This window comes from Zootoca vivipara, chromosome 7 (genome assembly GCF_965207765.1).
Source record: "Zootoca vivipara chromosome 7, rZooViv2.hap1.1, whole genome shotgun sequence".
Lineage (NCBI taxonomy): Eukaryota > Metazoa > Chordata > Lepidosauria > Squamata > Lacertidae > Zootoca > Zootoca vivipara.
In genome coordinates, this window is record NC_142590.1 from 51,756,863 (window position 1) to 51,773,564 (window position 16,702).

The following is a 16,702-nucleotide window of genomic DNA, read 5'->3' on the forward strand; positions in this document are numbered from 1 at the left end:
GTTTTTGCCACCAATAACATATAATTACAGTGCTATTATGTCACGGTTTGTTAAACATTTTATGTAACTTCCTGTTGCAACTCTTGAATGTCTGTCTTGAATTTGCCAACTGCCTAACTATATGAGAAGTGGTACATAACTTATGAATACAGCTGATGATATGATGGCTGCTGTATTTGTTTCTGACTCAATTTGTGTGATTATTGTATTGCACTACAGTACAATTAAATGTATCAAAGGTAGTCATTTATATGTTCTTCATGGACTTGGTAGAGACCCATAACTGGGTACTGTGCCAGTCTGAGTATCTCTGACCTTTGTAGGGGTGGCACTCATGCTTCACCTTTCATAGGATAGATCTCTCCACATGTTTCCAGAAGCAGAGCAAATGCTCATGTCACAGACACAACTATTGTTTGATTTGTTCAGGTAATCAATTCAACATTATTTATTGTGCATGTAATAGTTATCATGGGCATTCAAACTGGAACTGCTTATGATAGAGAAACCGTGCATTACATAGGTACAGTACTGCATCAATGTTCTATGTTTCTGTAAAAATATGTTTGTAATTCAAAGCATTGTAGCTAAGAAAACTGAGATTGCTGCTCTTTTTAAATGCGGTATAGTCTAATCTCTGTGTATTAGACATTCTCAATTTGTGCTGCTGGCTACATATTGTCTGGCTACATCATACAACTATCTCTGTAGGAAAGGCTGTGCCTCCCCAGACTTGGGCTCCTAAGCAATATATATATATTTTTAATGATTTAAACATTGTATTTTTAAATTTTTAACCTGGCCTGGAGCCTCATGGTTGGTAAGCACTTACATTCTGCTTGGCCATTGCATATAGGGCATTAAAATGACATGGATATTAATCAGGGAACTTAAACCAAGATAGTGCAGGTTCTTACAGCTCATTTATGTATACGTGTTAGAATGTTTTGAAATCTTATAAACTCTGTATAAACATAGTCATAGAACAACTTCATTCCAGGGAAACTGAACCCTGGGTAAAGCACAGGAACTCCTGGAGTATCTTGCTGCTCTGAGTGTGTATGTATATATGTGTAGTGTGTATGATGATGATGCCTTAGTCATAAAAATGACTCGCAAATGCAATAACTGCAATGTACAACCATCACCATAGTGCTATCAGTTCTGAAGCGTTACAAAACCGTATTACCGAAAAATGGGTCTCTACCCTGAGAATTAGTCTTACAAGTACAGGCAACTCCCATTTTGTGCGAGTTTGAGGCATTTGCAACCGCTGACGCATGCACTATTCCCCCCCCCCCGGAAGGGGGCGGGGCGGGCATATTCGTACCCCCCCCATGCACTCAATGACCTGGAACACAACCCCCATGCAAATGAGTTGCCGGCATGGGCTTTGAATTGTGTGCACTGTATACAAATTTAAAGTATTGAAAACATGCAAGCTAGTTTGCAAAACCTGCCATCAGTTGTAATCTGTATTGTAATGCGGTTACTTGTTCAGATATATTGTTACTGATCTTTTATGCTTATAGCCAGAGGCTTGTGAGCTGACTTGTGCTTACACAGCTGGGCTTTCCTGCCACAACCTCAGATCTGCTGCAGTATCCAGAAAAAAGTATCTTCTGAGGCACGAGATACCAAACAGGGTGTGGAGTGTGGGTGGATGTACAGTTGGAGGACCACAATGGAAATTGGATACCCCTCATCTTGTGTGAAGTGCATTCTGATTGCACAAATGTCTTCTTTGGTCCATCTTGTTTTTTCTTAAGTACTGTATTTAATTCTCGTCCACATAACTAGCGGTATATAAATATAACAACTTTGGATCTCCTGCTGGAAGTAGACCCAAGTTTCAATGCTACAAGTATCTGTTTATATGGATTATACTATTGACGATAACTGGTTACAAAAAAATAATGCTAACTATTGACATGCATATTTAAACTAAGCCCTATACTTTTTGGATCTTTAATTTACTACATAAACATATTTTTGAATTGCAAGCTTACAGATTCCATAGCATACTTGACATAAAAGGTCCTGAAAGACCTACATTGGCTCCCGGTACGTTTCTAAGCACAATTCAAAGTGCTGGTGCTGACCTTTAAAGCCCTAAACGACCTTGGCCCAGTATACCTGAAGAAGCGTCTCCACCCCCATCATTCTGCCCGGACACTGAGGTCCAGCGCCGAGGGCCTTCTGGTGGTTCCCTCACTGCGAGAAGCAAAGCTACAGGGAACCAGGCAGAGGGCCTTCTTGGTAGTGGCACCCACCCTGTGGAACACCCTCCCATCAGATGTCAAAGAGATAAACAACTACCTGACATTTAGAAAACATCTGAAGGCAGCTCTGTTTAGGGAAGTTTTTAATGTGTGATATTTTAATGTATTTTAATCTCTGTTGGAAGCAGCCCAGAGTGGCTGGGGAAACCCAGCCGGATGGGCGGGGTACAAATAAATTATTATTATTATTATTATTATTATTATTATTATTATTATTAAGGATTCAATATAATTTGTGACAAAATTTCAAATTACATACAACTACTTTACTGGGTTTAACATAATAATATTATGCTCTGCCATTCTGTCTTGTATCCTATGCTGAGGTGGCTAAAAGCGAACATAAAATATAAACAAGACAAAAACAGATTTAAAAAAGAACTTTACCCAAGCCAGGGATAAAATAAAGCAGGGACGTCCAACTCCCAAGAGACTGATCTACTTCCAGAAAAAAATGGCATTGATCTACCCATTTTTTAGGGGGCCAGGTCACAGTTGCTGAGCATTTTTTAGGGGGGAGATGTCGAAGTTGTTGAACTTTTTTTGGGGGGGGCGGCAAATTTGCAGTCTTTATTTGTTAACGGGAACGCCAAAAAACGCTCTCCATAAACAGAGCCGGGCAGTGATAACTCCATTTTCCGTTTTAGCGATCCTGCGCAAATGAACGACATAGCAAGGGGGCGGGGCTGGAAATGAGCAAGTGACCAATATCACCCAGGGATCCACCCTTTGATCGCGGTCAACCGGTTGGACTTCCCTGAAATAAAGAACCAATGCCTATCAAGCTGCATAAATTTTGTTTGACAATGAAACACTGTTGGAAAGGTTCGGAAGATTACAGTAGGGGTCATCAATGTGGTGCCCTCCAGATGATTTGGGCTACAGCTCCTATCAGCCTCGGCTAACATGGACAGTGGTCAGGGATAATGGAAGCTGTAGTCATCATGTTGTCTGTTATCCATATACTGGTGAAGAAAAGCCCCAAATTTCTGGACTGTCTGCCAGCACTTTGCATGTTGAAGTTAAAAGCCAAGGTGAACATAGTAGAATCCCATAGGATGTCAAAAACAAATGGCTATGGCATCATGCACACATCTCCCAGTACCACATTCTGTAGCACACCCTCTGGGAAGGACCATACTATTGTAAAACAGAGCTCCCAGCACCAATACAAGGTGTGCTGCTTTGGGGAGTACTGGCCAGGTTCAGCCACTCAGGAATGCAACCTTGTCAGGGCCTTGTCTTCATATTAAGTGTCTCCCAGATAGCCCAGCTACAGCAGCCTCCTGATAGACAACTGCTTTTACAAGGGGGTATTGGCTCTGGTGTTAAGCTCTGTGCCTCTCCTCATTCCCCTTGTGTCAACTGCCTCTGCTTACTGCTTGATGCTGTGCTTATGCACAATGTAGTGGCTGTGTTTCTGCATCTGAAATTTGTCCTGTACTCAAGTGTTTCCTGAAAATGCAGGTGTCTAATTGCTCTCTTCCAATGTGATGATAAGTTATTGGCACTGTTTTATGTTTGCCTTTTAATCAGTTGCACATCCGCTTTGTTGCTACTACTTCCTATTCACTATGCTTTTTCAATTATAAATTACTGTATATATATTTTCAGTCTGTTTCAAAAGCAGACAGAATTTGGAGCATAGTCTTTTGACAGCACATCCTAGGACTGTATCCTTGTCCTCTGTAGTGATCTGATTTTTTTTTCTGTTCTTGCATTCATGGAGGCAGCATACTCAGAGAAAGGTGGCTTTACTGGTATTGACTTTGAAGAGTACAGTATTTTTATAGGAAAGCAAAACTATCCAGACATACCACTTATTCCATTGCCAGGAGGGATGTAAACTTCACTGCTGTATAGGATCAAATTGCTTGGCTATATTCTGGTAAGGGGGAGAGATTGTTGAGAGCTGCTATAATTAAATTGATTTTAGGATAAAATAAATGCACGCCTTCAAAACAGGCTTGATTATTTTTGCAGCATTTTATTTTGTCTCTCTCTTCCTTAGAGCTGTTCTTTGTAGCCTGTTGTGCACAAATGATCTGTCCTTTCTTTTACCATCTATTTATATTTACGCTTTGGGTCAAATAGCTTATCTTTGTATGTTTCCATTATCTATGACCAATAGGAAAATGAGTCCCCCTACTCTAAATATAATGGCTTGTAAATGTGTAGAACTACCAGTCAAGTACAAGGCGTTTTTATTTCTAAGCAGTGGCTTTTTTTGAGTCGCTTCTGCCTGCTTAGTATCTTGGGAACCAGGATGCATTGGGATGGGAATTGTAACTTATTTCTTGTTGTAAAAGGGAGGTGTTCTCCTGCTTTCCCAGGGTAGGCTTCTTTTCTTATCTGCATGGAAAGCAAGCACTGTGAAGTAGCTGCTGGGAATGTCATCTGAAGATGATTGTTGCTTTGCACCACTGATGTGAGTGGCACTGTGGTCTAAACCACAGAGCCCTAGGGCTTGCTGATCAGAAGGTCGGCGGTTCGAATCCCCGCAATGGGGTGAGTTCCTGTTGTTCAGTCCCAGCTCCTGCCCACCCAGCAGTTCGAAAGCATGTCAAGGTGCAAATAGACAAATAGGTACGCTCCACCAGGAAGGTGAATGGTGTTTCCGTGCACTGTTCTGGTTTGCCAGAAGCAGCTTAGTCATGCTGGCCACATGACCCGGAAGCTGTCTGTGGACAAACGCCAGCTCCCTCGGCCAGTAAAGCGAGATGAGCGCCGCAACCCCAGAGTTATCTGGGACTGGATCAAATGGTCAGGGGTACCTTTACCTTTACCTACCACTGTAGTAGAGCTTGCACAGAGGGAGTGTAACCAGGAGTATCTTATGATATAGAGGTGTGTTCAATTGATGGCATCCTTCAGGCTTGTGGAAAGAGCCCCCTCCCCCCTGCCACTGCCCCTGATTAAATACCCAGTTTAGATTAATTGCATACTGTATTTGTTTTGTGCTCCTTATTTCCAGAGTGCATTTTTTAAAAAATCCAATTTGTATGGGGAGGACGCTCCCTCCCCCGCTTTGGCAGATCTGCCTCCTACTCGGCTTGTGTTGGCAACTAATTGCCTCCTTTGTTTCAAAATTCCTTGGCATCAATGTTACATTTGAAGTGCTAAATAAATCTTGAGTTATCAAAAGCCTTTTTTCTGCTAGAAAAATGAGAGCATAATATTAGAGCATTACACATACCAAATGTTTCCTGTTCAAGACTAGAATATTAAGTGATGCTTAGGCAACAGTTCAAATTGTGTGTGACAGTGTAATTGGCAGTGAAGCTTCATTAAATGGTTACACAGTTTGAGTAATATCTGAATTAGCTTTATAATTAGGAGCTGTAGGTGCTTGTCATGTCATGTTGCCTTAAGTGTGTTGACTGTCTTTAGACTACTAGAAAATACGTTACTATTTTCCCCTATTAGCTCTGGCAATAAAATGAGCTTCTTAAAGAGGTCCTTTATGCTTCCCTTAATTTTTAAGAAATAGCTCAGGCTAGACCATGGCATATTTTGGATTCTGCTCTTTACTCTTTACTTACTACTCTTTACTTTCTTTATAGCCAGGAAATTGGGTGCACACTCTATAGCATTAAAAACCTCTGAAATTAAGGTTCAGTTTCCTTTAGGTTTCGTTCCAGGTGCTGCGGGAATAGATAAATGAGATTAGACAAGTATAGAGGGTGCTGATCTCCTGAAAACAGGACTCAGTTATTAAACTCTGTCCTATATCAAGATGCTTGATGCTCATGGTCCTTAATTCAAGAAGTTTGAAGAAAACATAATATTGTTTCAGCTTTATTCTTAAACTATATTCCTATGGTATTCAGTCAGCCAGCATGTTTAGGTGGGTAGAAATGTACCTAATGTCTCTCACAGTGAACTTGTAATTTCATATTCTTTGAGAGAAACTAAGTAATATACAAAATTTCATTATTGGATGGCTACAGATCTATGGAATGATCTGCAGTTCAGTCTGCTAGCTAGAGCAGCCTAGATAGGAACAAAACATTTATTTTCTCAAGAAAATATTTTGTGAGTATTGTAAACAAGCATTTGATGTGGGGTTAGGAGGATGTTCATGAAGCCAGATTCCAAACTGTTTGGGGCATTAAAGGGCAAATCAGTACTTTGAACTGGGCCCAGAAATGTATGGGAGCCCAATGCAAACAGCACAATGGGGGGCATGCGAGATCTCCCAAAAGCATTTGCACAGCTCCCCAAAACACATGTTTTTGGGTGTGGTGAGAGCATGGCCCTGAAAAAGTGTGTCTTTTGGGCTCCAGGACCTTACACAGGTCACATGACTCGCACTGGAGCACAGATGGGGAAGACCCGCATCCTGCTTTTGGGACTCAACATGTTGGAGGGTATGCCATTTTATGGTAAATTTTGCAGAAACCTTGCTTTACCTTTCTTTTTGCTTAACCTGATGTGTCTTATGTCTTACAGTATTGCTGTATTTTTATTTTACAGCATATGGAGAGGACCAAATGTGAACTGTGTTGACAATACTGGATATACTCCATTGCACCATGCTGCTTTGAATGGTCACAAGTAAGCTACCTGTCTGTGAAATAACAATTTTGGTAATTTGGTAGTTTAAAAGCTAAAACTTATGGCAATGTATGTACCATTTCCCTATTGAGCCATGTGAACTCCACGATATCTAGCAGATAACAGATCACCAAAGTTACACCTGCTTCGAGACAGCAGTGAGCTGTACTATATTGCTGAGTTTATCACCACTGAGGCCTGAGTGGGGTTTCCAGTAATTCTCAATATCAAAATGAGGGGTGGAGGAATTCACACAGGATTGGTCTGCTGAACCTCAACAAGATTAAGTCAGTGGCTACTTATATCTTACATTGACTTCATCTGCTAAATGCCAGCCCATATTTCAACCCCTAAGATGCTCTGGCTTTAATTCTGAGAGTATGAAAGAGAGGGCAAGTCACAACTCTAAGGCAGCTCTAAGGAAATTGATTCATACCTTTATACTGCTGCTTCTCGTGTTCCAGATCAAATACCAAAGTAGGGGTTTTTCAGGCGTGGGGGAGGGTCTCAGGATTCAGTTACTTTTCCTGATAAACTTTGCATATAGATTCCAGTTGGGTGAGAGACTATTCCACAAAATGGAATTGTAGTGTTTAGAGCCAATACATTTGCTTTATGTAATTTAGGTTTCCTCAAGTTTGAATTGTTAAAAACAAACAATTGGTCAAATATCAATGGTCAAGGCCCAATGACAATTTATCCCATAGATGTACACATTTGCAAACTCTTGAAGTCTATTTTGGCATTCCTAAATACTGTTGTGCTATGCAGATTGTGTGATATCTTCATTATAGGCATATATTCTGTTGCTTGGTGGAGTAGTTTATCAAAGTTGAGCTTATGGCAATTTCATCCAATGCTTCTCAAGCCACTTTCTGAACTTTGTCATTCTAGTTCTTAACTCCTCAGAACCTTTTAGTATCTACATATTAACTGCTTTATAGCCCCACTATGCTGCTCCACCTTTCAGCCCAATTCCTGTGCCTTCTCCAGCATTAACAAACATTTTTCTACCATCTGGGACAACTGGACTCACAGCTGTCACTTGCAACCCTATACATAGGCGCCAACTCCTAGGGCCAAGGCAGTTTCAGCTCCTCATAGAGATAGATAGATAGATTAGATATACTTTGAGGCGGCAGGCCCCCCTCAATTTTAGGAGGGCGTTTGGCTCTGTCCCCTGGCTCATCGTGACATCACATGTGTGATGTCGCATAAGGCCCCACCCCAATCCTCTGGAGAAGCTGACACCTCTGATTCTATAGCAATTCTATAGCTATGGTACTTACACATTTGTAACTAATAAGTTATGTAAGACAATTCTCCTTTAGTGCTGCCCCATTCAGTTTGAGAAACACTGATATATGTTTTGCTGTTAACTTGATCAGTATTGATCTACTTACAGTTGGTTTTATGCTCTTAGTGTACATAAATTGTGCAAATAAAATTCAAAATATACTAAAGCAGTGAAACACCAGCCTTGTTCAAGCCTCTTGTGAGCATTCAGCTAGCTTGTGAGCATTCAGGAGTTCATTTGCTTGGATGAGCCTTAGCTCAACTTTAGAGATTAGTACAAACCCCCCTGCATGCTCATGTGTAGCTTGAGTGATTAAAATAAATTATTCCACCCCACTTCCTCCACAATAAGCTCTACTAACTCTCTTTCAGGAGTTAACTTCCAGTAAGTGTGCTTTGGATTGCAGCCTTATTTTCTCGGGGTGGAAGTAGCTACAAGGCTGCTTTCATTTCTGTGGTTCTAAGCAGTCCGTAACTGAACACCTGAATCCAAAAATATTTTGAAAGCTGAATCTATTCAGACTGACTTATAAAATGTATTCTCAAGCATTCTTTTTATGCATCTTAAATCAGTTTTCTTTTAATTACTGACTCGCATCTAGACTTACTCTAAATATCTCACAACTTCATTTCTCCTCCCTACAGGGATGTTGTGGAAGTTCTTTTAAGGAATGATGCATTAACCAACGTGGCCGACTGCAAAGGCTGTTATCCTCTTCATTTGGCAGCTTGGAAAGGAGATGCTGAAATAGTGAAACTACTAATACACCAGGGACCATCTCACACTAAAGTGAATGAGCAGGTCTGAATATGTTTCTTATTTTCATGCTCTTAATAACCTAATAATATTAGGATTATTCTCCAGGAGAGTGAGAATCTGTGATACTCAGCATCTATGAGACTCAGATTTATTCAGGATTTATTGCATGGCAAGGAGTTAAATGTTAAATACTATCTCTATGCAGGAAAACAAATACCTGTCTTGAAAGCTGCACTTCTGGCCGGCCACCTGATTAGAAACTGTGGAAGTAAGCAGTACATGAGCTGCAACATGTGCAGGATGGAAGGATGTTAACCATTGCTTTTCTTCCATTTGCTGGGTAATTTGAAACTTGGTGTAGTTGATGTACCAGTTCCTTTCTGTGTTGGAGCCAATTAAAGTAACCTTAGTCTCCTTTAGTCATGTTTTTGTAGCTGCGCTTAGTTTGTTCTAGTCCTTGTGCTTAGCAAGCTAATATTGTGAAGTTCATTATAGTAAAGCTTTCACTTATTCATTATTAACCTACTAAAGAGCAGTGCTTCTACTCAAGTGAGAGGGGAATATGTACTTGCCCCAATTTTAAAAATTGTGTTCCATTTGACTTGCATCTTATTTTTTAAAAAAATTGCTCCATACAACTTATATTTATCCTGGAAGCTAGCAGAATTACAAAATTCCTATTAAAAATCCAAATGTCCTTTACACCCCCACTGAACACACAATGGAAATTAAATATATATGTTGGTGAGTTTAGTCTGACTACTGCAGAGAATCAGTTTTTTTCCTGTTCTAGTTTTTGTGTGAAACACTGGTCTTTGGGGTATTTGTATTCTAATACTATTGAATTATAACTGGTTGACAAATTTTCTTCAGATTTCTTGCAACTAAGATAGCATCAAATTAAAAAGGTATTAGTGTTCAAAGAAACTGAAGCATTGTGAATGCTGTGGAATTCTTTTTTACCAGGCTGTGTTACTGCGGCCTGGCTGGAGGTCGCTCTGTACTGTGGGCAGTGTGTGTGTTTTATCACTGTGGGTGAGACTTAAAGTAATTGAGGATATGCCTTTTGTAAACATTTTCACTTCCAATAGAAAGCATCACCCATGCTGAACCACACAGTGACTACTTCAGCCAGTGTGGACCACATTACAACTAGGATGGGATGGGCAGCACACTTTGTTCACAATTAAAGATAAAATTCCATGATTGTGGGGGTTTAACAGCTATGAAGTCATGTAGCTTTGTGATGTTTCCCATAAATAGTCTATTATAGGAATAAAATCTCTAGTTGAAAATAAAGTCAGCAGTGCTGTTCAATTGCTAATTAGTAATATTCTTCATATGAAAATAGCTCAATGTGTGTGTTAAAATGGCATTTGATTATATTGTTGGCAAATCTTTTTTTAAAATTTCGGCTGGGCTCATCATGTTCTCAAGCGCAGCTGTGATCATTTAGTTTGTTCCAGTCAACAGCATTTAAGTTTATAACACTGTTCACCATTCTCTAGTGTTATTGGAAGGGGCCATATGAAAGTGAATGATCTTGCAATCTGTGGCTAGCATGAGACAAAACATATAAAAAATGTTAAACAGTGAACTGTAAAAGATTGTCACATAACGTTTGCATGCTATCTTTAAAATGATGTGCATGGTGCAGTTATTGACAGCTGGAATGGCCAGTGTGATTAATTGCTTTTCATTGGAATGAAATATTGTCGTGTTCTGTCATTCCTCCCGTTCAGAGTCACTCACTGCTTTGTTGCTATATCTTGCCCATTTCATCATCACGTTTTCTTTTCCTCTCCTTTTTGTAGAATGCTCTTGAGATCAAAGAACTCAAAAAGTACGGCCCCTTTGACCCCTATATCAATGCCAAGGTGTGTACTTCTCTGCCACTATTTCACTACATCATTTCTCCGCGTTGTATTTTTGTGCTTCTAGGTGCATTATCATCTAGTTGGTTGGTGATGCCTACTTGTGAGGAGGGGAGGGTCATGATTGTAAATGCAAACAATTTACTGTGGAATTTATGTTAAGCAGCCTTTGATAGTCTGGATGGGGGAATTCTACTTGATATTTAGGGGGGTTTCCTCCCATTCTTCGATATTCTATAGTTGGGATGCTGGTCAGTTCCCAGCCTGGATGCAGAATTTCAACAGATGATTTCACAATGTTTCAGTATTGGCTCCCACATTTAATAAGAAAGGGATAAACAGTGAGAGTGCTTCTTCCACACACCACTCTAAACCTAGATTGAGGGTCACATTGTAGAATTCCAGAATATTTCTGGTAATGGTTGACTGAGAACAACAATACCTGTGTGTATATGTATCCTTTCTTGCTTCATTGGTTGCATTGTGGCATCTAAATGTTGCTTTCTCTCAGTCTTGCCTATATCTCACCCTTGCTTCTAGCAGTTCCTCTTTTATAAAGTACAAGCATAATTTATGAAACAAAACTTTTGAGAATCATTGAAGGAGATCTGAGGTTACTGCATATGCAGTCCAGTAGTATATTTTGAACCACACTATTTAATTGACTGTTATAATCAAGCTCCAAAGAAATAATATAAAGCATTCTATTTAGTTTTTTAATACCAGGCTGACTGAGCTCTTCTGTTATACCTACGCAACTACTGTTAAGGGCCAACTAAAACCTTACTGTGCTTCATCTGCATGGCTTTACATACACTAAAATATGATGGTTTGAAATTAATAGGAAGGCACTTTTGCAAGTAGATTCCTATTACAGGAAATGTGGGACGTAAACTATGCACCAGAGCTTTTAATACAGTATGACCCAATCATAAGTATAGTAAATGACCTACTGTGATAGGAATAATAATGCACAAGTTCTTGTGATTGCATCACTAAATTACTTGCTTGGACTTTGCCCCTGCCAAGTACCAGTGAGGATTTGGGGGCATTGGGGTCCTTCAGAAACTGTGCTCCCCACTTCCTTGGCACTCATAAAGATTGTATATCACACTTTATGATACATGTAACAGCCTTTCTTATGGGATCGTGAAGAACATGGTGGCCAATATTTGCATCAGCCAGTTGGTTTTCCTGGTGCTCCTGCTCCCGTGGGAATTGTCTACTAACAGAGGAAGAAGGGAGGCATTTTTTTTTTTGCTAGTTTCCCAGTGTCCCGACTAGAGGGTTGGGAAACCATCTAGAAGAAATGTTGAGAGGGCTTGGACTGTATGAAGTAGGGGAATTTTGTAAAATCTGCTTTCCCTCCATTAGTGGATGTTGCCTTCTGGATCAAAAGCTTTTCTACTTCTGCAGGGGCAGCATTTGGATACAATCCCAGTATTTTAAATAATTAAGGAAGAAGATCAATGGATTTAAACCAACTTTTCTCTTTGGTGATTCATATATTTGGTTACTCAAATAATTAAAATTGGTTTGCAACTAAATAGAGCACTGGGTTGCATCCAACAACGTTGTTTCATTAGCAGCTCATGGAGTTCTGCTTGTGCAACTTTCTCTCCTTCTCTTTCCCCATATGCCCTCAACCCTCCAGAGCAGATTTGAAGGGATGCATGAGGAGAGGAGAAAGAGGAGAAGTTCTGTTGCGCGAGTGGAAGTCCAGAACAACTTTATTTGATACAACCCTTTTACACTATCCAAGAGTGTAATCCAAAATATTTGGTCATACAGCCTATGGAGCTTTTGCACCACAAAACTTAAATCTGTGTAGAACAAAGAGGCAATTGTGGAACTGAATTTTGTTTTGGCTCTCTGGACACATGCAAGAACACAAAGCAAGATCATTTACTTGAAGTCTAGCGCTAGGAGCCAAAGAATTATGAAACTGATCCTGTGAGTCTGAGCAGGCTCTAGGCTCCCCCCCCCAAAAAAGTGGCAATTTTGATATGTCGAGGGAATTTTAACAACAGCAGCAATGTCAAAATCCACAAGGCTAGTGCAAGTCTCATGTGAAGCAAGTCTCCATGGCTTTCAGATGGAAGGACTGGTGGTTACTGAATAGCTGCTTTTCTCCATTAAATGGAAAGTAAATGCTCATGCTGTTTATGGAGTCACAAATTTTCACAACTTGCCATGAAAATATGGTGCATTTTATTTGTTTGCTTGTTCTTTTTATATCATGCCCTTCCTCCCATTTGGAGTACAGGGCAGCTTCATATTAGAAATCATTAAATATCCATCTAAGATAAGTGACAGTCATAAAATCATTACATAAGATACAGAAAAGCAACAGTGCAAATGCTAAAGGGACCACATATGAAATAGGAAACAAAGCCTGGGGTGAACAATGTTTTGACTTTATATATAAATATTCACTGTGGGAGCAGACAAAATATCCTCTGGAAAGAAGTTCCATAAATGACTTGTGAGGCTATTTTTGCAAAGCCACACTCACCTGATGTCAGGTGTGTGGCAGGCAAAATACATAGCTGGACCAAAAAGGGGTTTGCAGGCACCACTTATAGGGCACTAAGCTCAGGACTTTGAAATTGCTGTGTGGCTCTTCACAACTACCAGCTGGCGTTCACTGACTGCATAGAGTCTTGTGCAGTTGATTGTTGGGGCTTCAAAGCACCGCAGACAGACCTCTACAAGCCATGTTGGTGAAAACTGGTCACCTCATCATAATGATGTGAGTTGATTGACAGGTGAACAGCCCCACCCACCTGTCACATTTTACTTGTAGGGGGTTGAGGAGATGAAGATTTGGCCCACTGGCTGGATTCAGTTCCCCACCACTAGTTAATAGATAGATCCAGCTTCCATGAATTGAACACTTATAAAGGCATCTAAAAGTTCTGCCTCACCATATGTTATACTGGTTAATTCCATAATTATATATTGTGCATAATTCTATTTCCTTTTGTCAGCCCTGAACCCATTATTAGCGAATTTTATTGGATGACCACAAATTTTGGTACTGTGAGAAATGGGCAGGTTTCTTTGAATCCAGTTTCTCCATGCCATAACTTTATTCATCTATATCATGTTCCACCTCAGTCATTTTTACTCCACACTGAAAAGTCCCTAACACACAACGTACAGAAACTTTACTTACATGAAGTTTTTATTTTATAATGGTAAAATGAAACACTTGGGGGGGGATTCTACAGTATTCAATTCTAAAGTGTAACAATTTACACAAATGAGATGTAGTGGGACAAATTTTCCAGATAGAGGGGAGGAAATGGCAAATAGTTTCAAGCAAGGGTAGTGCTTGTGGCAAGGGCAGATGTATTGAATATTCACATATGCAGGCTACTCTGAGTCAAATATGCTTATGCCCATGAAACAGAGGCAGTATGCCTCTGAAGACCAGTTACTGGGAATTGCAGGTGAGTAGAGCACTCTTATGCTCATGTGCTGCTTACAGGCTTCAAAAAGGCATCTGACTGGTCACAGTGGACTAGATGGGATATTGGCCTGATTCAGCAGGCTCTTCCTAGGTTCTTATATAACTTTGCATTCCTATGACTTAGTGAACTTTTAAACATAATAAAATTTTAATAAGGACTTAATGTGCTTTTAAAATCAAGTGACATTTCAAACCTAATCTAGGTCTCTTTAACATGTATAATAAATTAGGAAATTTTAAATAGTAATTTCATTTCACTATCACAAATATCCTTTGTTAAGCATTCTGTGGGAGCAGAAAAAAAATAAAACTATAAAAGTCTATTATAAACCTGCACAGACTGCATACAGAAACAGTAGAAGTATGCCATTTTGTATACCCATCAGTAGAGCTTTCAGTTGTAGGTTGTCATACAGTGAAAGCTTACTTCAGACAAGTTGATTTTCTTCTTCTTGCTTTTTGCTTCCTTCTGGTGGGACTTACAACAAGTCCATTCATATGTCAAGGAGAAAAAACTTCAAAACATATTTTCTCCATTTGAAAAATACTTCAGCAACTTATTTTGACCCCCTTCACATACATGATGTAATGTTTGATCTTGAATGTTATAAAGTACAAATGTAGGGCCCTGACAAATAGAGGGTTGTGTCTTTTTTCCCCTTTGCTCCAGTCTGCTATATGGCAAGCCACTGCCTTTTTACATGTGAATCCCTTGGTGCGGGTTTTGGGGGGGGGCTGGAACAGGGCAAGAAGCAGAGCAAACATTATTACCCCCCCCAGTTTCCCCCTTCCCTTTTCACCCCCAACCAACACTTCCTTGTCCCAGTACAAGTAAGGAGAACCTGCTTCTGTATGCTTATCACTTGTAGGATTAGGAATTATGATCTTAAATCAGATGCATTTGATATCTGGAGGTTGCCAGTCAACATTACATTGCTTTCAGTGGAGTGCACACTTGAATGTGCATTGGATGGGCATCAAATTTACACTCACCGTTTCTGATCTAGCAAGGGAAATGTGCGTTGAAACAATTTTCTCATGTGTCTGTCTCAGTGCACCTTGCATCATGAACTTTGTGGCTGCCTGTTGCAGCCCATTGCTCAAGCCAGAATTGGTCTGTTTGGCATGTCTCCAGAGAGTGGGAAGAGTTGGGTTCCAATAATACATACTCTCTCCCAACTGCTATACCTGTCAAGCCCAAGGAAAACAATTTGGCACAATGGCTTGTGTCTGCATGCTATCTGCTGCCAGTAATCAGAGGCAGTATAAAGGGAGCATGTATGCACAGTTCTGACCTGGCTGATGAGCAGGGGAGATCATTTTAAAGAATAAGTTACCCATCTAAATATCTTTAGTGTGTTGGTGTTTTAATATGTAGAGAACCTACTTCAGACCTCTCCTTTCTTTCTGCTCAGCATGTTCACTTGTTGCATATGTCTCATTTGAAAATAGCGAGACTGATCTCTAGATTTTTGTTAAATATACAATATGATAGAATGGGTTTTTTTAAAGACTTGCAAACATTTACTCTTAATACTGCAATACTATTTACTACAGTCAAAGGTTTTAGCAAGTTCCTTAAAGGCAGAAAATCTGAATGTATTAAATTATGTATTCAGGCTTTCCAGAACCCATAGGGGTCAAAGCTTGTTAACTGCTGCAAGGAACACAGTCCTTTACATAAATTCTCTAAGTTCCAGCAGCAGTAAGGCTTGAAATGATTCTTCTCCCTCATTTCTACAAGGATAGGAAGCTACAAGGAGAGAAAGCTTCAGGAAAGGGAAGAACTGACTCTCCAAGGTTTCATGCAGTGGCCTGAGATAAGCTGGGGTAGAGATCAGGCTCATAACTTGATCTTGCAAGAAACACACAGGCAGTAGCAGCCAGAAGGTAGAGGAGGGGCATTATATTGTTGATACAATGCATGAACAGTTCACATCAGTAGGGCTATTGAAGAGGATGCAACAGTACATGAAATGTTGGGGTTCCAGTACTCCAGGATCTGCAGTGCTAAGGAGCATTTCTTTGCCCTGTTATCAGGGGAGACATTCATGTCCATAACAATACATAAACAGGATTTATCTATACATGTTATATACATTTTCAGCTGACTGTAGTTTATATACCATTAATATGAACGGCAGTGACTCTAGATGTGAGCTGATATCAGTAGTAGTTAACTAAACTAGATGTCTAGCAGGAGATTGTAGAGATGTACAGTAGTCATCCTTAGGACATGTCATTTTAGAGGGTTAAACTTGATTTTTTAAAAAAATTCTTCAGTGAGGGGGTCTTAAAAATATGTTTGTGATTGGAAAACATTTAGCTTGGCACCTCTACGTTTGATGAAGAAGCACATGAACTGCTTTTGGAAAACCAAACATTCTTAATTTTACCTTCTGAAAATGATAGTGCTTTATTGTTTTTATGCTGTACTAGTCTCATTCAGCCTGTTAAG

General features: G+C 39.9%; 1 protein-coding gene across 18 annotated transcripts in view; it reads left to right on the forward strand.

Annotated features, from left to right (window-relative positions):
- The window catches only part of ANKS1A (ankyrin repeat and sterile alpha motif domain containing 1A), a 116,465-nt gene that overhangs the window by 14,498 nt on the left and 85,265 nt on the right, over positions 1-16,702 (forward strand). For 12 of the 18 annotated variants that reach the window (XM_035123322.3, XM_035123327.3, XM_088674212.1 and 9 more), the window contains exons 2-4: positions 6,759-6,839; positions 8,781-8,937; positions 10,710-10,772. In XM_035123322.3, coding sequence (XP_034979213.2) covers positions 6,759-6,839; positions 8,781-8,937; positions 10,710-10,772 — 301 coding nt within the window. Of the gene's footprint in view, positions 1-6,758; positions 6,840-8,780; positions 8,938-9,099; positions 9,236-10,709; positions 10,773-16,702 lie in introns of those variants that run through there. The other 6 variants (XM_088674214.1, XM_088674213.1, XM_088674206.1 and 3 more) reach the window with 2 other exon arrangements.